The 23,067-nt window shown below is 44.2% G+C and overlaps 1 protein-coding gene across 8 annotated transcripts in view; it reads right to left on the bottom strand.

Moving 5' to 3' along the window:
• ERBB4 (erb-b2 receptor tyrosine kinase 4) overlaps positions 1-23,067 on the bottom strand; it is a 935,345-nt gene that overhangs the window by 183,442 nt on the left and 728,836 nt on the right. For 5 of the 8 annotated variants that reach the window (XM_044432044.1, XM_044432049.1, XM_044432046.1 and 2 more), the window contains 4 exons: positions 6,834-6,966; positions 2,038-2,055; positions 1,587-1,709; positions 1,082-1,180 (listed from right to left, as the gene is read on the bottom strand). In XM_044432044.1, coding sequence (XP_044287979.1) covers positions 1,082-1,180; positions 1,587-1,709; positions 2,038-2,055; positions 6,834-6,966 — 373 coding nt within the window. The remainder of the gene's footprint in view (positions 1-1,081; positions 1,181-1,586; positions 1,710-2,037; positions 2,056-6,833; positions 6,967-23,067) is intronic. The other 3 variants (XM_044432045.1, XM_044432050.1, XM_044432047.1) reach the window with 1 other exon arrangement.

The raw sequence follows: 23,067 nt of genomic DNA, 5'->3' as shown, positions 1-23,067 counted from the left end.
AAAAAAAAAAAAAAAAACTGTGCCCAGAAATGGAGAGGGAACCTGGGCTATTGTTTACTCACGGTCCTTCCATTCAGTTTCATTTCACAACCTAGTAGCTTTGAGTTGACAGCAGTTTCCAAAAGTCTTAAGAGAAAGAACCAAAAGCGAGCATCACTTGTCCAGGGTTAGGGCCATCCTGTGTCCCTTGGTATTGGATGGGATATAAATGTTGTAAATAAATAATAAAATTATGGCGAATAATAAAGGCTCCTGCTCAGTGAAAGAAAAGGGCATGTCTGCCTTTTATGCTGGCATCATCTTTGTCAGGTTTAGGGACCACAATAGATGTAACCAAGAAATGACCCTATGGGGCCAGATTGCAGGAGGCCCTGAAAATGAACACTGGGCAACACCAAGATGAAGCACTGCAGTGAAACATGCTTCTTTGCCACCCTCACTGCTATGCAGTGGCAATTTCGTACTTGTGCTTGGTCTGACCATGATGGGCATTGATCCATTTATATCCCACTTGTCTCTCTATGTCCTGCACTGCCCCAGTGCATGGCAAAGAAACCGATAGGCCCTACCCAACAGAAAGTGGCACTTCACACCATTACCACTTCTAAAGGTCTGTACAGACAAATTCCAGGGATGAGGAGCATTTCAGTTCAGTTCAGCTTGGATAAAAATATACTATTATTTTCAAATGCACTCCAAGAAAAAAAAGAAAACTAATTATGGGAGACAGTGCAATCTACAGAATGTTTAAGTGACATATGGATGATAGTGGCTATGCCCTGCTCAGGCTTTAAACACAAGCACCAGTTCATGGAGCAGTGACCTAATTCCTTGCAAAGCTAATGGGACAATGCGTACAAGGGCACAATCCTCCAGCTGCCGAGCAGAGTGGAGACAGTCATGGGAGAGGCTGGAGCCCCAGGTCTTGCATAGTTACCCAGAACAAGGTTCATTTTAATGGAGAACTACTTGAGCTTATACTATCCAAGGATATACTGAACTTACCACAGGTAAATGTGTCCATCACCACTAACAACTCATGTGGAAAATGCATAAATGAAACTGGTTATCCATTACTTACATCCATGAACTCCACATTGGCTTTTGGACCAGTTGTCTCATTCAGGATTTTAATAGCCACAGGAATCTTCACACTTTCTCCCTCAGGAACCCAAACACCCTGAATTAATGAAAAAGTGGAGGAAAATAAAACAACTGCATTTTCTCTCATTCTCTCTCTCGCTCTCTAACTATCCATCTATCTACAAATATCTATATAAAGTCAACTGCATTCTATCTATTAATCTGTCTGTCTGTCTATCTACAAATATTGCTACACATCTCAGCTACCTTGAGATAAATGAACCTTTGGATCCACTTTCTGACTAAAATACATCTCTGAGCAACACTGTTCTGAACACAGAAGGCCTCGACACAAAACCAGCTAGTGGATTGCAGAATTAATGTTATTTGGCAAATCAAAGGAAGGCTGTTCTTGGAACACTCTGAATACATAACTGCTCTCCTGCCTTGACCACAGTGTCAGCACAGAAACATGTTGGATGTCGTGTGTTGAAGAAAGGTACCTTGTACACCGTTCCAAAGGCCCCAGATCCAAGGACCTTGACACGCTTTAGCTCAGTTTCCTTCAGAATGCGGAGTTGCGCCTGGTTGGGTGCAGTGCCGCTCGGGGTCAAAGGCTCCACCAGCTGTAAAAGGAAGTTGGTTTTTATTGCAGGCCAGGTGGAAAATAAGAGGCAGAGAAAAGAACCCTTTTGAAGACTTGGTTAGTTAAAATCAGCTTCTATGGTAATGCTAAAGAATTTTGTGAAGCCACACATTGCTGTCTCTGTCATGCTGATCACCGAATCTGAAATGCTTTTTTGTTTTTATTTACTAGAAGTTCAACGTAGGGAATGTTAGAGCAACTAAATTGGATTAATTTCTGTGGGGAAAACTAAATGTAGTTAAGTTTAGGCTTTCCAATGGATGTGCTTGTGATCTCTAATGAAATAAATAAGATTGAAATGTGCTTACCTCTGGCTGGATTGTACCCTATAAAATAATAATAAACAAATAATCTGAAGTAAAATCCTGAAGTATTTAAAATTCACTTACTGGCATGAGAAAGACTGAACTTTAATGTGTGACTTCAAACCATTCCACAGCGATATGCTGTCATCCCTCATGCTACAAACACTTTGTAGAAACCATTCTACAGAATAAAAATTTTAAGAACAAAAAGAATGGCTAAAAAGGGTGGGTTTTTTAATATTAAAATCTGTTTTTCTAAGTTTGACAATTGAACTGGATTTAATATTTTATTTTTGCTTTCTTAAAAATTCAGAGTTGCACAATCAGTCCAAAAGCAGTACACATCCACCTGGTTCTAATCATTCATTGCTTGTCTGGGGTTTAGATTCTATCCTAGATCAACCTGTTACTGAAAATAAGTAAGCAATTATGTAAATTAAAAGATACGTTCCAGATGTCTGTGAGTTGGAACATATCCACATGTTCAACTTCCCTGGAACATGCTCCCCAGGGAAGTGTGCCTGGCTCCATTAGTGATCCCTTTTAGGCATCAGGTAATATCCTTTTTATTCAAACAGGTGTTTAGTGGCTAACTTGGTTTTTTAGCACTCTTTTTAAAAACTGTGCTTAGCACTGTTTAGCACTGCTGCTTGTCTTTTTAACTGAACTTTCCTCTTTGTACTGCTGGTTTTCCTATCTTTTTGGTACAGTATTTTTATATTGCATTTATATTGATTTAGGTGTTTTATTGTAAACTGCTCAGAGAGCCTCAGGGCTGTGGGGCAACATATAAATGCAACCAACCAACCAACCAATAAATAAATAAGCAAGCTCATCATCTGAAGCTGTATTAAGAGTAACCACAAGATCTCCTGGTAATGAGGAGTTAGTGTGAAATGCTCATAGCCTTCAGTGCAGTCCTCTAAGTCAGACGCATTAGGCAGCCGAAGCTTTCAGACTTGTGTTCCCTAGAATCTGCTAAAGACCTCAGTGGATGAACAGGTACCAGCCTTTGAGAACTGGTCAGCACATAGCTAAGGATAAGCTGGGACAGCCCAGTCATTTCCCCTTCCCTCCTTTCCCCTACCTCCTGACAACTCCAGGTGCTTTCCGTGATTCAGAGAGGCCTTTATAGGACCCCGAACACACCTGGACAGAATCAGCTTTCCATGTGGAGCCAGGGGTGCACAGTGTCCAGGCCACTTGGTGCCCCCAGGGTCATGGGCATGATACATGGAAGCCCTGCGATCAAAAGGGAGGTGAGTGCAAGCCTTGCTTTGCCTACTTATCCCGGATTTGCACCCACATCCTATTTGTGGCCAATAAAGCATTTCACAGCTGTAACCCTGCTTCTTCATGGGGAGCCTGGAAGCTAAAGTAGGCTGTCTCGGCTGGACCAGGCCCCTGGGGTTGCCTCAGAGACCCCACTCCTCAGAGGGAGGAGACTCTTCAGTGGCCGTCTGGCACGAGCATGGCTCCCCTTGCTGTGCCATGGTATGGCTTTCATCGGCTCCCAGGCATTTGGCAGCATCAGGGTGGGGTGAGTCAAGGGATTTACTGCTGACTGACATTTTAAAATTGCTAGATATTTGTACATTGGTTTTATAATATGTATTTTAGGGTTTTAATCTTTATAAACTACCCAGAGGGCTTTTGACCTTTGGTCAGCATATAAATGTAATAAATGAAAAGAAGTAAGTGCTTTTCTTTCTTTATAAAATATATCACTGTATAAATATTCTCAACAATGTTTTGATTATATAGAAATGAGATTTAACCAAGATTGCAGAGATCCAAGAGCACCCTGACATGTAACAGAAGGCTGTCTGGCTTGCAAACTCAGAGTGTCCATGCTCATGGAAGCCAGGCCGGCTGGTTCTGAGCAAGCCTGAGTTAGCGGTCTGTAAAGCAGCCCTCAATGAAAATTTCCACTGGCAGATCCCATAAGCAGCCACACCCCCCATCCACATATGCAGTGCATTCTGGATTCTGCTTCCTGTTGCCAGTGCAATACCACTGGGGGGGGCAGGGGGGCTGGTCACAGGCACTTGGGTGGGGACTCTCTTTCTATGGGGATGGCAAACTTTCATGCATACATCATTACACAATAACGGCTTTTCAACCTCAAGGAGTGTGACTTATTATTTCTGAAGAACAGATTAAAACAACCCATGCCATAAAGTTGTGTGGGGCAGATACCTATTGCCAAGAGTGTTTTAAAGCATTAAGACATCTCTGAGGACTTGTAAAAACAGCCCCATCCCACCCCCTGGGTGCTGCTTGAGACTGCCTCCAGAGCCAGAAGATAACACATTAAAATTTAATCACTCAGTCACTAGCTATTCTCTTTTGGGGACAAGGTCCAAGGTTTGGATAATCTCAAAAGGACATTGTGGGGGATGGGGGGAGTAGCTCTGCACTAAATCTAGGGTTTAGTAATTGCAAGTAATTGTCAATAATCAGTTACACTTCTGTGTCCTGAGCCATGAACTGTAATCCAGCAAAACACGTGAATGGAATTCAGTCAAAAGAACATCAACTGGTTAGAGCTGTGCCCAACTTTTGATTGGAAATATATGTTTCTGTAAAAGTAAATGAGAAAAGACTAGCCTCTAAACACTGACAAATAGCCTGTCTTCTCTTAGGATAAGGAAAATAATTAAGGGCTACTCCTGCTCAAATTGGGTTGAAACTGCTGCAGTGCTTCAAAGTGTCTGTTTGCAGGACTAAATGCTCCATGTGTTGCCTTTTGAGCACCATTATCATGCCTCTGTGAACACTGCAGACTACTTAATTAGTTGAATACAGACTACACCGTGCAGGCAAAGCTATCGGGAACTGGGAATTACTTTATTAATCTAGGACATAAACAAACAGCAGAGAGAGAAGCAATAGACGTACACAATAATTTTTACACTCTGTTTCCCTTTGTTAACTTTCAAGTACCCAGACGTATGTCAAATATGAAATAGATGCATGAGGAGTAAAGGGTACACATGATATTTACAAAAACTGATAGTTCATATTCTCCCCCCTCCTCCTTTGCAATCCACTCCAAATAAATATGGGTAAATTGGTTCATATTAATGGATACATAATCCATAAATATGAAAACCATACAAACCTAAAATAAATTAAACATCTACCTAACCATGTCTTTCTATTCTCAGTCATGAAAAGCCAGATGAACTTTCAGAAATCTTACAGATTAACTATTACTGCCATTCTCCCCAGATTTGGAGATCTGAAATTTCCCAATTTTTTTTTACTCTTGTCAAACAGCACTACTGCAACTGTTCCACTTTTAATTTCTACTCTCTGCCCCATTTGTTGCACTTGCATGGTTTGTCCCAGCGTTCAGCTATTTTCTTACTGATTACTCGTGCTCTGGAGTGAGCAGGCACATTACTTCAGTCACTGTGGACACAATCCTATTTTTCCTGCAACAGATGCACAAAAGGCTCTGCACTCGGAGGCTCAGATGCATCATATAACGGGTGCAAAGCACGGTGATGGCAATCTCTGGTTAGTGATTTCTCTGGACAGCTATTTTCGGTCATTTCGATTCATTGCTGGGGAGGTAGGGGGAAGTGTGTCTTTTCATTGTCTTGAATGAGTGTACAATTAAGCAATTTGACTGCCCTTGATTATTTGTTTAGGGCAAGTGGCAGGGATGGGTGTTTGTCTCAGAATCTGAGGTTAACATTGAGAATTGTGTGGTTGCGGCAGGTCAGGAAAATTTATACTGAATAATCTTGGGTCCAAATATGCTAGTGATTAATGAATTTTCCTAATTCCACAGAATAGGAAGACCCCAACTTCTTTCTGGTTTAACTTACAAAAAGTTCTAATATTCATTGTGGAATCCATGCATGGGGTATTTGCCACACCTTTGGCTCTTTCAGTTCCCCTTGTATATTATTAAAACACAGGCACATATAAAACGCAGCCCAAACTGCAAATATGGGGAAATCACATTAAGACATTATGTTGGACATTCACATTCATTCTTGGTTTAAGGAATCAGCATGACAAAGGACTGGAATTAGACTTAATCTTACTTAGAGTGGATCCACTGAAATCAGTGGAACTTAACTTTATCATGCCCCTTTCACGGAATGTTTCATCAGTATATCCATGTGCATATGCATGGCAAAAGTACAGTGGGTGGGAAAGACATGAATGACGGGAAAGAATGGAAAGATACATCCATCCATCCCACCAAAGGGTGGCACTCAGAGCAACACACAACACAGAATAAAACAAAAACATGTGGTAAAATGCAATACAAATATAACACTAACAAAACAAAAGCAGCATCCAGCCAACAGACTTGCTCATACACTAAAAGCCTTCTTGCAAAAGGCACAGAGCAGGGGTGAGTGCAGTCTCCCTTGGGCCTCTGTGAATGATCTTATGGACTGAGAGGATCTCAGCTGCAAAGGACCTTAACGTATGAGTCATAACCAGCAGCTTGATTTCTGCTCAGAAGCAGACCAGCAGCCAATGGACAAGAGTGAGATGCTCTCTGTAGCCATCTGTAGTCAACTGTCTGCAGCATTCTGGACCAGCTGAAGTAGCCACTTTTTGTACAGAACTGGATACCAAAACAGAAATGACTGATTCCCAAAGTTTTGGTCTGGCTCAGCATCCTGCTATCAACAGATATGTTATGACTGTCCAAATTATATAGAAAATTCCTAACATATGCTCTTTGCACAGCAGAAAAAAAAGTCAAGAAAAGAAAGATAGATGTGACTTTTTAAGGGGGTTCTGTGTGTGAAAGAAAGAAACTTCACCTCAGTCTCCAGGAACCTCCGCAAGGCCCTCTTTTTTTTGATGCTCTTGCGTCTCACATAAACGGCAAACGTCAAGCCCAAAATCACGATGATGAAGAGTCCTCCAATCACTCCAGCAGCAATCAGGGGAGTCCTACAAAGCAGGATCCAAGAGTGACAGTTAGTCACAGGAAGAAGCTGGTGTGCATGCTTAGACATTAAACTCTGGAAGCCCCTGTAAGTGTATGGGATTGTGCAGCTAGTCCTGCCATGTGATGAGTAACACAAAAACACGGCAAGGTTATGACAAAGTTTCCCTTTATCACATCTGTTCTGTGTTACATCTTGACTAGGCCATCATGCATGTGTGGGTGAGGCGAGGTGAGGAGAGGATTGGAGAGGAGCGGGGGACTAGTGGCCAGGCAGGCAAGCAGCACGTGCTTTGATGACCGATGAAAACACTGAGTGGAAAAACAGAGACTTCACACGTCAAGGTTGCTCTCTGACAATTGCTTTGGATGATATCTCAAGCATCAGTGTGCTTCTGCTACAAAGCACTCTCACCTTGTTATCATTTTTGCCCTCACAGGCACCTTATCCGGGAAGGCACCATCATTCCTGTTTCAGAGTGGGAAGGGATTTGTGCTGGGGAAATGGAGAAGGTACCCCACATGCTTGGTGCCGTGGAGGTGGACACGGTGCCCAGTCCACTGGGCCACCCTTGACTGCCCTTGCCTGTCCATGCACTCTGCATTCGCGGAAGAAGCCCTGACACCCACTAGGGGACACGTTGTACTCTTTGTCTTCTGTTGCTGCTCAAAACCTGAATGGGATTGCACAAAAGAAAGATAACCACCAGCATGTTCTATTGATTCCAGTTGAATTCAGGGATGTAACCTTAAGCCCCACAGATCTGACCTTTTACTTGATTATCCTAGATCCAAAGGGGTTCTACATGCTGCTCTGTGTACACAATCCCTGTCAGCCCCCACGTTCACATCAAGCCACTCCTGAATGTTAGTTACTCTGCAGAGTTGATCTTAACGTGACTGAAGGACTAGAGGCAAAAGGGAAACACAACGTGCCTCTGTGCATCCAAATGTGTACTCAGATCTCCTTCTGTCCTTGCCAAAGTGACAAAGCCAGGCTAGACTGCATTAGTGTGCAACAAAGTATACAAGAACAAGATTAGCAAGTTTTTTGAAGGGATCCTTTAGCAGTGGGGTGCATGGTAGTAGGGCATGCGCAGGGCAGGAGTGGGATGGCATCATCACCCTTCGGTATTATCAGAAAGGCTCTTCCATGCTGGCCCTGATGTTGTGACACAGCTCCTGAAATTTCATCAGACCCGGACATCCCTTGCCCATGCAATGGCCATGTCAAACTTTTGCCCAGTGAACTAGAGAGGGAGAGGAGAACATCGGGAAGCCCTTCATGAAATCCTCACTCCACCCCAACTATCCTATTTTAGCCAAATCACGCCTACCTACAGAGCACTAAACATAAGGATGCAATCACAAAAAGGAAATAGGCCCCCTCTAGCCCACCCAGAAAGTGAGCACTGCTCTTGCTGGAGTTTATTGCTACCTTAATGCAGGCCTTGGGTCCAAGGAATCTGTACTCTGAGCTTCAAAGCCCTTCTAAACCAGGGGATGGGAACTTCCAGCTGATGGATGGTGGCTTCCCAACCTGTACTGTGTCTCCTTTCTGTTGAAATTAAGCTGTTTTAATGCTTCCCTTTGTGCCAAAGGTGGCTTTTAAAAGCCTTAGTAGAATGCTGGGGGGCAGGCTGCTGGTGGAACCAACTCTCCTCCCCTCTGCGTGCAGCTTTCCAGGAGAGTGTGTAGGGCCCCCCAAGCCTGAAGGTGGGGACTCCTTGTTCAATGCTGCTGGGAATGCTATGCTGGCACACTCGTTTGGTGGAAGAGGTAGGTCAAATGCTGCAAATGAACAAATCAACCCCCCCCCACACACACACACACATTGTGTCGTTGTCTCAGAGCACACTGGTGAAACTTATGATCTGTGGCCTTGGACTAAACTAGCTTAATGAGTCTCCATGTTGCAGGGAGGTGGCTTGCTGGAGGGCCACACACCCTCGGGATAATCACCCAGGGGCCATATTCCGGTGGCAGCAGCATTTCCCCTGCCATTCTCTCTGCCCCTCTACCCTCTGTCTCTCAGCCACAACGGCTCACTCGGCAGGGTGTGCTTTGAAAGCACCTTCTCTTGAGACTGGGAAGGGCAGCACTCTGCAGGGTGCCAGTCACAGGCTCCCTGCCCCAGATCTGGCTGGCTGCTGCTTTTGACCTGGCCAAGAACCTATCAAGAACCTTTGTTGTCATTAATATACTAGAGGGCTATTTGTCCATAGGAACTGAGCACATAAACATTTGGGGAAAAGTCATTGCTGAATACAAGAAAAATCCTTTTTTTATTATGATTGCCATCACAAGTGAGAGATTCCATCAGACGACCCATAATATTCCTTCATGACACCAAGAATGTTTAATGTCTTCTGATGCCAAGCAAAAGTTGCATGGGATGAGTTCATTAATATGATCCTGGCCTGGAGTACATGCACCCACCAAAAACACCTGGCTATTATGGCATTTAAGAAGCAAATTATCCTAGTCTCATCACAGAATAATGTTTTTCTGTGCTGAATATGGATGTCTGCAAAAGTGGAGGGCAAACCTATAATATGAATATTATTATAAATCAGCAATGTGGGGATCCATGCAAGCTGAAGGCAGATCCTTTCCACTCCTTTTCTTTTACTATTACTGGAAAAAAACAGAGCAATACCCAGCCCTGTGGTCAGCATCAGGATTGTTACCAATGCTGAGAGTGACTTGAGGTGACGTGGTGGAGCTCTTTTCCTGAAAGTGAGCCACCCTAGCCTGGTATTCTGCCTGGATGTGAACACTCCTGGCAACTGTAGATGGGATGCTCTGAGGCTTTTGGAAGCAGAATGGAATATGAGTGCAATTAGGAATAAAACAGAAATATTTCTAACTTGTGAGCATATGGAGAGGTGCAGACTGAAGAGTTGAAAGGTATGGCACAAAAAAAACTGAGTTCTTTCCTGGGAACGAGAGGCAGTGAGCTGGCCTTTATCTTGGAGAGATCAGTGATGTACACCTATTTAACATGTATGTGGCATTTTTTGTTCCCCAATAACATATATTCACTCCTGCAGAGAGTCAATGCACCCAAATGAAATGAAGTGAACATTCAAAGATAACATTGTGAGATCCATGAGGGGGCTCTTGGGGGTGAGGGCAGTGGGGCATGTATCCACGTTCCATTCCTAAGTATCAGGCATATCTACCATTCCTATGGCACTGCTGGATTTGAAGATCACATTTATTGTTACTAAGTATTTTTCTATTGGAGGCTAGAGAACAGGAAGACACCACAGAAAAATAAAATAATAAAAAAATTCTGGCCTGCGAAGGAAAGCCAAGGGAGAGAACATCTGTTCTCCCATCTTCTCTGTTAAAACTGATAATATATAAGCAGCCAGAGCTTTGAAGTCTAGTTGCTACAGAATTTATGAAAAGATATTATTAATCTCTATCCATGTATCTATGTAAGGACCTATGAACATACCTAAGCGACAGTTTCCCGAGACTCCTTCTGTTAATGAGTCTTTCAGCTATGCTGTCTAATTCCTAGGTATGTAAGTCAAATATATGTTATTTTGCCAGCCCTAGTGCCTCTGCGCTCCAGTCCGTTAACCAAAGCCAGGAGCATATATTCGGGATGGCATAGTGAGACCCATACAGGTAGCTCTAACAAGGTCCTTGACTTTGCCCTCCCTCATTCTGCATTTGCAATACATGTTTAAGGCAGCGGTCCTCTAAACACTTACTTGGCAGTAAATCCCACTGAACTCATGGGGGCCTACCTCTAAGTAGACATTTATTTATGTATTTTTCAATTTATATCCTGCCTTTTTCCTACAAAGGGCTCAAGGCAACTTACATCATTCTCCTCCTCCATCTTATCCCCACAACAACAACCCTGTGAGGTAGGTTGGGCTGAGAGTCTGTGACTGGCCCAAAGTCACCCAGTTGGCTCCATGGCTGAGCGAGGACTAGAACCCAGATCGTCCGCGTCCCAGTCCCAAGCTCTTAACCACGGCACCACACTGGCTCTCATATGTAAGAGTGCTTCATAAAATGTTTTCACTGACAGACAGAAATTGTGCAGGTTGAGAAAGCACAAAGATAGTCTTAATCTCTCCATGGCTACTCAGTACTTTCCCATTCTCCATGATACATTGTTGAACTTGAAGGCATTTTAAGTTTTCTTGTGAATGTTATTAAAAGTCTTTGGTCATCCACAAGAAACAGCTCTGAATAAGTATGTAAAAGATTGTTCTCACATTGGGATTGTGAGAGATATTTGGGGAGGGCAGGGGGCCATCTAATACATCTGAGCACCTCTAATCCTCTTCTTTGGATCAATATTTGCACAGACACTTTTCTGTCTGTCTGTCCGTGCGTCCGTCCATCTGTCTTTTTTGGATAGCTTTGCCCATGGCAGAAGTTCCACAGACCAAAGAATCACCAAAATTTATTGTGCTCCAAACTGGGTCTAAGAGGCATCAACACATGATGACAAAATCTTGCCTCAGGTGAGGAGGATCTGAAAGTTCAGTGGTCATTTGCATGGAAAATCTAGTAAGCTGTCCATAAAATAGAATCATATGGTACCTTTTTCTTACATGAAATCTTACATAAAATCAGGAAGAGTTAAAATCAGAACATTCATAGGCACTCTTTCTCAGTTTGTATCTGATTTCACTAAAAAAAATTAATGCTTCATTTAAAATATGCCAAGTCAGGTCCTGCCTAATACAGATTGATTTAACTGTGACAGAAAAGCAGCAAAATCCACTAGATTGGACTCTCAGGTGAAGCAGGTTCAATCCAAGCAAAAGAACCATTCTCTTTATTCACCACCTGTATAGTTTCAATTTTCTTAAAAAGAGCTGGATGAGGAGGAGTGAATCAACAACTTTGGTGGAAGCAGTCAGCTGCCAGCCCAGAAGGGATGATTTGCAACTTGCAAGCTGAACTCTTCTTCAGACAGCCTTTCCCTGCATGAAACCTCTGTCTTAGGTTCTGCAAATGGGGTCAGGGGGCATGAGGCACACTTCCCTGCACCAAGTTGCATGTGTTTCGCTCTGTGTTTATTTTTATGTATTAAATGGGAAATGCGTTTTAGAAACATAGAAACAGACCGAGTCAGAAGGGGCCTCCCGGGCCATCTAGTCTGACCTCCGGCACCAGCCGGCTCTGCTCACGACGTGCCCACCATGTGCATTTTCCACAAACATGGGCACGTAGTGCACAGAGCAGAAACAGGTGATGTGCCAAGAGGTCAGTTTGCTATGGTGACGCGCATTCTAGCTGTTTGGCAGCAGTTCAGATGTGCTCATCATTTAGCAGGTGGTGTGAATAGCTGAGCATCATTAAGCTGCTTTGTTCCACTAAAACTGAATTGGGTCCCCGAATCAAGAATGTATTATGGGCAGCAGTAAGGATGGAAAAGAACAGGCCATGCCACGCAGGGAAAGTTTAGTCGTCTGCTCAGCCCTCAGCGAAATCAATAATGGTTTGTTGTTTTAACGCAAGGCAGTGCGGTGTTGGATACCTCACTGCACACTACACAGCAGGATACCATATTTCAAAGCCTTTGGCTGTGGTGACCTGCCAGGTGATTGGGGGTCAGGCTGCAAAGGGAAACCCAGCCTTGTCTGAAGCCATCAACTGATAGTTGTGGAGCAAGGGAAAATCTAATCATGCAAACTCATTTTATTTATGTAATCATGCATTTAGTCATTTACTCATGCAAACACATTTTACCCTAACTGGGTGGAAGCCCCCTGTCACATCAGTGGCCTGCAGCCATACTGGTGGTTGGCACTTCAAATGCTCCTGCTCTACCCGCTCCCACTGGTTCCTGATAGGGCAAGGCTTTCCCCTTTCAGCGCTGTTACTTTGCTGGCATAATAGCCCACCGACTGCACAGAATACATGCCAGAGGTGCTTCACTCAGGAAGCTCCTAGAGCAGAGTCCATGTTGCACGCAGCAGGCAGGCTCAATCCACTGAAAAGGACCAGGTGGTAGCTGCTGGGAAGGGCCTCTGTTAGACTCCCGGGACAATCCGAGAAGGTGAGAAATGCTAAGCTAGGCAGATAAACGTACTGACCTGGTCTGAGGCAGCTTCCTATGTTCCCATATTTACTGTGGTGCTTGTCTTCCAGCTCAATCAGGTATGGACTACCATAATGAGGATGATGAAGATGCAAGTTCAGCGATAGTGCTGCAGTTCCACCATGAGCTTACCTAATGCCACCACCACTATTGTTTTAAATGGCATTTTGTCACTGTGGCCTCCCCTTTCACACAACACCAAAAGGGGAGAGGCACTGAATGCAGCAATGAGAGAAAAATTGGGACACCCTGAATGCATACATAAATTAGTGCTGCGATGAGCCCTCTCCCCTGCCTAATCTTGCAAAAGTCTCTATATCCTGCAAAAGGGGCATTGCTGTTTTCCTGTGTTCTGACAGTCAGGGAGAGCATTCCCAGCACCCATCCATCGGACAATTGAAAGCCCTCTATGAATACAGACAAATTTGGCAACAAAGGGGGTTCGAGTTTATTCCCTGCACATTTTCACTTACATAAAATGATACACTGATATATTAGAAAATGAAACCTTCATGCACTGGGGGTGTATTTTAATATACAGCTCAGTCTTTCTGTTAGATCCCTGCTTGAGCATTGATGAAATGAGATATCTTAGAAACAAAGCATGGCTAGCTGGATACCATACAGGATTGGGCCAGGACTGGATTGTCAACACTCAGAGCACACCTGTTGGAATCAATGCCTCACTGAATTCAATAGCTCTGCTCTAAGTATGGATAAGCCTGGATCTAGAACATGGAAAACTAGCTGAAAGCCACTCAGGCGACTCAGAAGAATGGGGTGCTGCAATGGTGAGAGTGCTGGACTGGGACTTTGGAGATCTGGAAATACACAGAAATAAATGGATTTTGAAAGTACGTAAGAGTGGCAAACAGGGGTACACCTGTCAGAGTTTTGACACTTAATGGTGATAAGATGTGAAGAAGAGGAAAACAAAGACGGAGATGACAATGATGCATTTTAAAAAGTGTTTGAACTGAAAGCCACTGAATTTGCTCTCTGAGTGCAGAGTCCAAACAACTTGCACTTACATAAAACATTCCATCTGTCTTCATGCTAGTCAGGCTACAGATGTAATCCCAAATTCCACTTCAGAGTTGGGAGCAAATTGCCACTCACCCAGTGCACTCCCTGGCATAACTTCCACAGAGTTTCCATAAATCTTAAGATCCATTTGTTGATTCATTAGTATTCTAGAAAAAAGCCCCAGATTGGCATTTACACTCATTCTGTTTCTAAATGTGCAAAGCCAAACTTTCTGAAGTGTATAAGGGAATAAACTTCTCCTGGGCTCATAAATATAAAGGAGAATTCAAGGTAGCAGCAAAACAAAAATGGTATACCGTATTTAGTCCTTGATGCTACTTTGGAAGTTATCACTATTATATTACAACAGCAACATTCTTTCTGTGTAAATGCCCCACACAAGTTAGACCCTGATTATCAAACCCCCTCAATTATGGAAAAAGAGGTGACATAAAATCAAGAATCTGGTATGAATTAATGCAAGGTTTACACCCTGTCGTTATATCTGTAGAATTCCAGTAACTTACAAAATATGCATTAACTAGCAAAATGCTGTGACTTATAAAGGTGGATTTGATTCTTGGTTCTTTTTCTACCTTTATTATACTTCATTTTTAAAATTAAGCTACTATACTAAGCCATTTCTGCATCCCACTGCTTTTTCTAATTCAAAGGAAAAAGAGTGTTAGTGAATGCGTGCATATAGAAAATCTAAATTCTAGTTCTCTTTACTGATATTGAGATTACATCCTAGGTGTTTCATATTACTGCATTTCAAAACAGGAGGTATTTGCAGAACTGTCCTGTTACTACCTAAGCCTTCCTTGAAGCATATTAGAAATATTAATAACAATTCAATTACATGAAAATTGGAGGGCAGTTGAGCTCTGATCTCCCACTCCTAGTACACAGTGGTTTAAACATGTTTATGTTCCATTCAGAAACACGTGCAGTTATTTTTGCATATTTTCCAAATATGTCCTTGTTGCCAAATTGCATTTTCCAACCTCCACCTCACTTTACAACCCAGAAATGTACAGCATTTCAGCCACACACTGTGCCCATTTCCACATAGGGGGCAGAATCCAGTGGGCTGCTCATGCCCCTGATTCCTTTTGCCTTGCCAGTTCCCTTCTGCAAGGGGTGGAACCTGCCAATTCTGTTGTGCAAGTGGCCCCCACTGTTTATGGAAGGGGCACCAAAACTCTGCAGGGGAAGCCCCAAACCAAATAGAAAAACAAATTTCTGGAAGCAGATAGGTTGGTGGAGCTCCTTTATGTGACCTTTGCTGAACTGCTTTCTTCCAGATTTGACATTGGCCAATTAACTAGCTTACATAGAACTTCTATGCATTCTGTTCAGAGATCTCTGAAGCAAGCCCACTTAATTCAATGAGCTTTGCACCAAGGTAAATGGGCATAGTATTGCAGCCCTGGCAACTTTTATGTGAAATGTATTATCAGCAGAGAAGATGTTTTATATAAAATTGAAAAAGGGAAGGAGAGTCTATGATTTCTGTTGCAAAACCTTCCATGCCTCATGGATTACTGTTCTGAAGTCCCCTGACCCTTAGGATTTGTGTTTTAGGGTCCACAAGAGGCTGCAGTGGGACAGGAGACAAGAAAGACCCACTGCATGTGTGGCACATCCCCAGATCTTTGAAGCCAAGTCAGTGATCCCTCCTTCTCAAGCTGCACCTTCCACTGATGTATGCAGATATGGCCCTCATCCAGAAATGCTCAGGCAAAGAGATGTCACAGTTACTATAATATTCAGAATCATCACCAGACTCTCTGTAGTATTCTGCATTTACAGAATCAACAGAAGTCGAATGGAGCAAGCTATCGCCATTCATGCATGTAAGGCAGATGATGGTTCTTTGGGGCATGCGGTCCTGCTGACATCATATCCTAGTCCAGATACTTGTTGGGCTGGGAGAATTTTCATGTGATAGAGAAGCAGACTTGGTCCTCTCCTCCACCTGACTGAAAGTTCCACATGCAATGCAGTTGCCCACTTTATGGGATTCTTCCTCTGAGAATGATAGGACTTGCATGATCAGATGCCCACATGGTATGGGAAGTGGCTGAGAGGCCAATGATGCTAGATGCCAGGGCTGGGCCCCAGATATCAGATGGCACAAAGCAAGTCTAGACTCTTCACAGCAAAGAATGGCTCCTGCTGCCTTTAAAAGAAACTGGAGCAAGCCTGCAATCTGTTCCACTCTTGCCTGCAGACAGCCATACTGCAGCTGGACATTAGTTCTGTCACTGCACTTGATTCAGTGCTTACCATTAGCCATTTGGGCCAGCCCTGCAGTGAATAAGGCGCCTGCTTCGAGCTCATCTTTACGTTATAGAGCAACCGAATGAACAGTGGGATGCTTCAGAACAGGTGGTCTTCCTTGTGATGAATCTGCACAAGTGGCAGAAATTTAGGCTTATCATGTAATTTCATTTGCCATGGGTCTTGGGCCTTATTTATTAATGAGGCACTAGAGAATCTGGGAAAGTTCCCAAATTGCAGATTTTGTGTTTTTTTTTCCCTCCTCTTAATGATGCATTCCTTTCAGGTGCTGTTTGTAATTACAGCTAAATGAAGCTGTATGAAGTTAGGTTTGGTGTACACAAGGTCTCAGAGTTATGCATAGATATATGCCAGAAAAACAAAAAGAAATGAAAAGGAAAAAAGAAGGGGGGAAAGGAGGGGAAAAAAGAGGCAGAGGCATGCAGTGGGGCAGCTGCACTGAAACTTCAAAAGAATCCACTTTCAAGGGTAAGGTAAGTTTGTCAGCACTGGAGAAGAATGATTTGTACAGTCAATAAGCTGTTCCCTCATCGAATGTTATGAGGTTCTTCAAAAATTCAGGCAGGGGATCCACTGGTGAAGAAAAAATTGATATTTGAGAAAACAGGAAATACACTTTTCAAAGAAGGAATAACCATTTTATTATGTGAAAGTATGTTGTCATGGCTGCTATCCAGTCATAAAAGTTTTTAATATGTAGTTCATGAAGGGGCTGTATTAAAAGTAGCACTATTAAAAATCCACAATGAAAATTCAGGGTCATTTTTTAAAATGAAAGAGATCTTAAATAAGCCATGAAGAATTAAACTCAATCTTTTGAAAACAACAGGATCAGGCTAGTATCTAACTCCAAAGGGGACATTTGCAAGGCCAAGGATAAGCACAGTTTTCAGTCTCTCAATGTATCACTTTCTGCTCCAGGAAGCTTAGTCAGGTGATGTTCTTGGCTAGTCAACTTAGCAAAAACAGCAGGGGAATTGACTTGTCCCCATCAATAGGGTGCACTTGGATGCAGTGCTAACGCCATTGTCTGTTGGTACAGGAGCAAGCATGGGCATCCATCCTTCCCTCCCTCCATTTTCTCCTTGGGTGCAGGAGAAGACGGAAAACAAATTTCATGGAGAGATAGTGGCTGAGTAGGGAGACAAGGAGGAGAAAGTGGTGGAAAGAAAAAGGTAATAAACACTGAAAAAATGCTCATGTTGGGAAGAGAAGCATGGCCTGATGGAGACAGTGAAAAAGGAACTGAGGGATGGGCAGGAGCCCTTCCCATGGATGCAGGGAACAGGAAGGGGAAGGGCTCCAGCTCAAACTAATGCTTAGCTGTAGAAACTTCCTGACAACAGCCTCCATGCACACACAACAGCCAAGACCACAAAGAAGAAGTGTTTGCTTCCTATATAAAACTACCGATATGATGACAACCCTGCTTCCAACATTGCTTTCATATTCTGCCTCTTTTCCCTTATGAGGAACCCAGTGTGGCTTACAACGTGTTTGTCTTCACACAACCACAACCCTGCGAAGTAGGTTAGGCTGAGAATTAGTGAATGGCTCAGGGAGTTTCATGGCTGCATGAGGGTTAGAACCTGGGCCTCCCAGGTCCCCAGTCCTTCAAGCATGACACCATGCTGTACCTCATATAATGACACAACAATTCTGCTTTCAAACCATGTTTTATGATCCTTGTTTGTTCAAATGGTTAAAAGAAACCACAGTTCCCCGTTTTCAACAAATAGTAATTCGCTGAAAAGAGAAGCAAATGCTTCTTACTTGCAGCCTCACCAAAAAAGGAGAGGGAAGGGGAAGAATGCTTGTATTGAGTGTTTAGTTTAATGTTATGTCTCAATGAGGCCAAGGAGATTGATCCTGGCTAAGATCCTGGTTAGTAACTTGCCATTAAATCATAGTGCCTATTTTGGATGTAATGGGGCGCTGTAGTTCAAAGAGGCCAAGGCTGAAGTGCCAAAGCCCGCACATGATGGGAGGAGGAGAAGAAGGTGGTGAGGACAACTTACATGCTCAACACTGTCATGTATTAAGCCAGGAGCATTACATTTGACCAGGCCCTTAGTGTGCATAAGGGTAAGCATTCCTACTCTGCCATGCCTGTCCCTGTTAAGAGTCCTTGCTCTGGGTGTGCACTTTTGGATGGTAAGAGCTTCCCATCCAAGTGGATGGAAGGCACGTCTCTCAGAGTGCCTCATTCCACTGCACTGCCTCTATGCTGGGCCTGATGATCTAGTCACACATCCAATACAGAGAGGCGGCAAACTTCAGAGCAGAAGCTGATTAGAAGGAAGGGAGGCCAGAGCAGCGAGCCCTGCAGGGATGCTACAGGTTGTCTCCTCTGTGCAGGGCACTCCTCTAACCAACTCTGCATAGCACCACAACTGTTTCCTTGCGGCCCACACCACATCCATATATTATGCTGGAATGCATCTATCAGAGAAGAGATGAGAGACGAGAGCACAACCATGGGGGCTGGCGACTCCAATACCAGCAGGGCTGCCTATCAGCTCCAGTCTTAAAGGAGAGACTCATGGCACTGAATCCTGTCCTCCAAACGGAGACTGAGAACCCTGAACAGCTTTCTTAAACATTCAGAGTGAGACCTGGAGTGCATGCAGAGACCCTCTTGACATTAGAGCTACCAAACTCTACCAAAGGTTCATGGTAAACTGCCTTACAGCAGGTCAGAGTCTTTAACCATTTAGCTCAGCATTGTCTGATCCGACTCGGAGCCACTCTCCAGCTTCTCAGGTAGAATGCTTTTCTTGGCACCTGCTACCTGATCCTTTGCAACTGAAGATGCAGGGGACTGAACCAGAACCCTCCTGCATGAAAGCAGGTGCCATCCCTCCTGCTAGCAGTTCAGAGATCAAGTTCTCTAGCACAGCAGTTGTCCTTCAGCAAGGGTGGCTGCTGGAAAAAAAATGGTGTTTTCCACGGTAGCTAGTTCCAGGCCAGAGACACCACTTTAGCTTAAGCTCTCAAATACATTTTACCCTCCCCTCTTTAAGTAATTTTACTGGTGGATTTTTCTCTCCACCCTCCACTCCTTTTGCAGGACTGTGTTTATAATTATCCTATAAATAACTGGAACATATGGAATACTTTAATCCACGCAAAAGAACATAGTGCTATAAAACGAAGTTGACTGCGAACATTCTGAGTTTATTAATGGCAAGTTTCCCTTTTTTCTATCATGCATTCTGTGCTGCTGAGTTACTGTGAAATTATAATGAAATCATACTGTGAAGGGGGTATCAAACACAACCAGGAAAGGGTTTCACTGCTTTTCAAAGGATTTGCCGTTAATTAGCTCTTGTATACACACACAGTCAACAGAAAAGAAAAACCTGATATTTGTAAAGGGATGAGTCGGAAGGAGAAATGCGCTTTTATTCAATTGCAAGAAAAGGATGAAGAGAGTTAATATCCACCCACTATTTCATGCAACCATCTCTTTATGGAGATCCTGGGCTAATTAGCTCCTGTTAGTTAAGAGGGTAAATGCAAAAATAAGAAGGACCTTCATTTGGGGGTGTAAATCAATACATGGATCAGATTATCCAAGGAAATATCAAGACACTCTTTCCTCACGCTGATTACATCTGCCAATATTATGATTGTTCATCTACCATGGAACCAGAAAATTGTTCCCTTTGGTTTATAGGGGGTTTGTGCTCTTAATTACACCTTGAACGCTCCCTGTGAAAGCGCTGGGAATGTTCCCCTTATACAATCATGAGTGGTCAAATATCCAGCTCTGGTTGGGAATATCGAAATATCGTGCCACATTCTGAGCACTGGGCAACATGCCGTCTGCCATGCTTCTGGCTCGAGGTCCCTCATTACTGTGCTCAGGGGATGCACTGGTGAGAAAATGGGCGGCACCATGCCAGTTGCCTGCCGCAAAGCAGGCTTTGCGTGCTCATGCTCCGCGTGAGTGCCTGCCATGCGGTGCGCATGGGGCTGTGCTTCAGCAGCGGGGCACAAGCATTCCTGAATGGACCTAAAGCGGGCGCTGCTGTGATGTGGTGGCTCTGGTGCTGGCCTGGGGCTCAGGAGATCCGGGTGCTGGTCCCCACTCGGCCATGGAGCCAACTGGGTGCCTTTGGACCAGTCTCTGACCTCCGCCTGAACTGCCTCCTGCGTGACTGTGGGGGTAAGATTGAGAGGAGCAGGAGGAGAAGAGTCCTATAAGCCAAATTCTTTGGAGCAGGAAAAGACAGAATATAAATGTCAGAAATGAATAAGTCCTGGGACAAAGTATCTGGAGTAGCAGAACTGAAGTATCAGAGCTGAAGAGGGGCAAACCCTGGGATGCTCCTCACAGATGGCCACACGGGGATTGGCTGGTCTGAAAGTGCAGCAATCCAGCCTACCCTCTGCACCTGGCCAGGCAGAAGGCATGCCCAAGTCCACTGAGGCTGCGGCTGCTTGGCTTGCCACGGCTGCCTTTGGTCTGATTAAGAAAGCCTCAGCAGCAGCAGCACTTTACAGCCGGGGGAGCAGGCTCGGCAAGCACACAGGCACGGTTCCTACTCTAAAAATGCATGCTTCTGTTCTACAACAAAATGGCACTTCTTGCCACATTAAGGTATTGCATGAATGAGCTGCAAAAGCAGCTTCCCTTCAACCCCTGCACTCATGAGTCATGAGCATTTCAGTGAGTTTAACATGGGAACCCGTTCACACGCGGAGTCTTGTTTTCTCACAGGAGAAAGCAAAACACTGCACACAGTCTTTATGCATTGTCATGTTTTCTATGACGGGTGAGGAATGTAGGCGCACTGACCACGTATGCAGTGGGGCAGAGGGTGAGAAAAAGAACCATGAACTGTGTACGTCAAAGCTCAGGTGATATGCCTGGAGGGCTCCAAAGGACTCCTAGGAAGTATCCAAGGTGACATAAGCTGCACTGTGCCCCTGTGCGGGCCTGCCAGCACAATCCGTTCCACCAGCCTCAGCCAGCACAAGGCCTCCCTGGGGAATTCAACTGCACCCACACATGCCAGCAGCATTGTGTAGATGCCCCTTGCACTAGAGCAGCACACCTGATGTGAGCTCTTCTGCCCCATTAGACCCATTCCGCCCACTATGTCCAAGGTCTAAAATTACCAAACTGCACTACTGCCTGCTGGTGCTCCAGCCAACGGGCATCGGCTGCAGGGGCCAGAGGGACTACAGCCTACATGGTGTGACTCGCTGCGTTCATTTATCACACTGTAAGACTTTCAACACAGAAATGCCTTTATACTTTGTATGCAAGCGTGTGTATGTGTGTGTGTGTAAGGGGCACAACAAATGGCTTTAATTTTCTAGGTAGGGTCTAGACAGCAGAAATACTCAAGCCCTTTTTTAAAAATCCCTTTCAGCTGTCCCACTCAGGACCAAAGCACGGCTTCATCAGCTGTCACAGTCAATCTCACTTTTCCCCCAAGTGATGCTAGCGACTTAAAGCTGGGTATCTGTGTCTCCAGCTGGAGGCACAAGCAGGAGGTGGTCTCGTCATCACTCAACCTGAGGCAGTGCAGAGAGGAGCTGTTTGTTCTCTTCTGGCAAACAGTTTCAGTGCTAACCTCAGCAGCACAGAGAAAAGAAACACAGCTACCAAGTATTTGCATGTTCTGTCCTTCTCCTTCTGGATCATGCCTCTGAGTGGGAATGAGATTGTCAGCCAGATGCAGAAAACAACAAATGTTTCTCTACAACAGGAAGTGGTCTTGATGAAGGAGGAGGTTGTGAGGCCAAAAGGGAAGGTGACTAGACCACTGAAAGTCCAGAGGTTTGACAATCCCAACCTACACCACTATGCAGTCTCCAGGCAACTCAGTTCTAGTTTTCTTAGCATGTTTTTCATAGAAAGAACAGTAATACAGCTCTTTTCTAATACAGTTAAAAACAATCATTCAAGAAACTACCACAAGTGCAATGCAAAATCTTGAGACATCTAGATGGGTGGGAATAACAGTGAGCAGTGTATAACCATCTGCCAATGCACAGCAGTACTGCCAATGACCTTTGGCACAGGATCCGTGCTCTCTCCTCTTCTTCTTGGCATGAATTTCCTATGCTAACTTTACAGTTGATGATCACATCCCTTGCCAATTTCCCCATGCTAGGGCATTCTCAACTGGCAAGAACTGGTTACAACTGGTTCCTTACTGGCACTACAGATAGAACAATTAGGAGATTCGCCATGCCTGTGGCATGCACCAAATCTCTTTCTCTCTGCAGAACTGTGTTACAATCCCTATATGTTTGGCAGAGTCTAAAGCTAGGAGGATCTAGCATGATGGGATTTTCTGCGATATCCCTCTAAAATCAAGAAAACCAAATTCTTTGAGTCTAACTAACCATTTGGGATATCAGCAACATTTTGGACACCTTGAAGATCTACAGCTTGGTGCATGTTAGGGGTTAGGGGACAGGTTAGGTGACAAGTGGCTGGAGAGCAGCACTTGTGAAAGGGACCTCGGGGTGCTGGTTGACTGCAGGCTAAACATGAGTCAGCAGTGTGATGCGGTGGTCAAGAGGGCGAACGCCACCCTTGGTTGCATAGCCAGAAGTGTGGCTTCTAGATCAAGAGGGTATTACTACCACTCTACATGACTCTGGTGCGCCCACAACTGGAGAATTGTGCTCAGTTTTGGGCCCCTCATTACAGGAAGGATATAGCCAG

Source organism: Varanus komodoensis, unplaced genomic scaffold, assembly GCF_004798865.1.
Source record: "Varanus komodoensis strain SLA01 unplaced genomic scaffold, ASM479886v1 scaffold23, whole genome shotgun sequence".
Classification (NCBI taxonomy): domain Eukaryota; kingdom Metazoa; phylum Chordata; class Lepidosauria; order Squamata; family Varanidae; genus Varanus; species Varanus komodoensis.
This window is presented reverse-complemented; position numbering and strand designations above follow the sequence as displayed.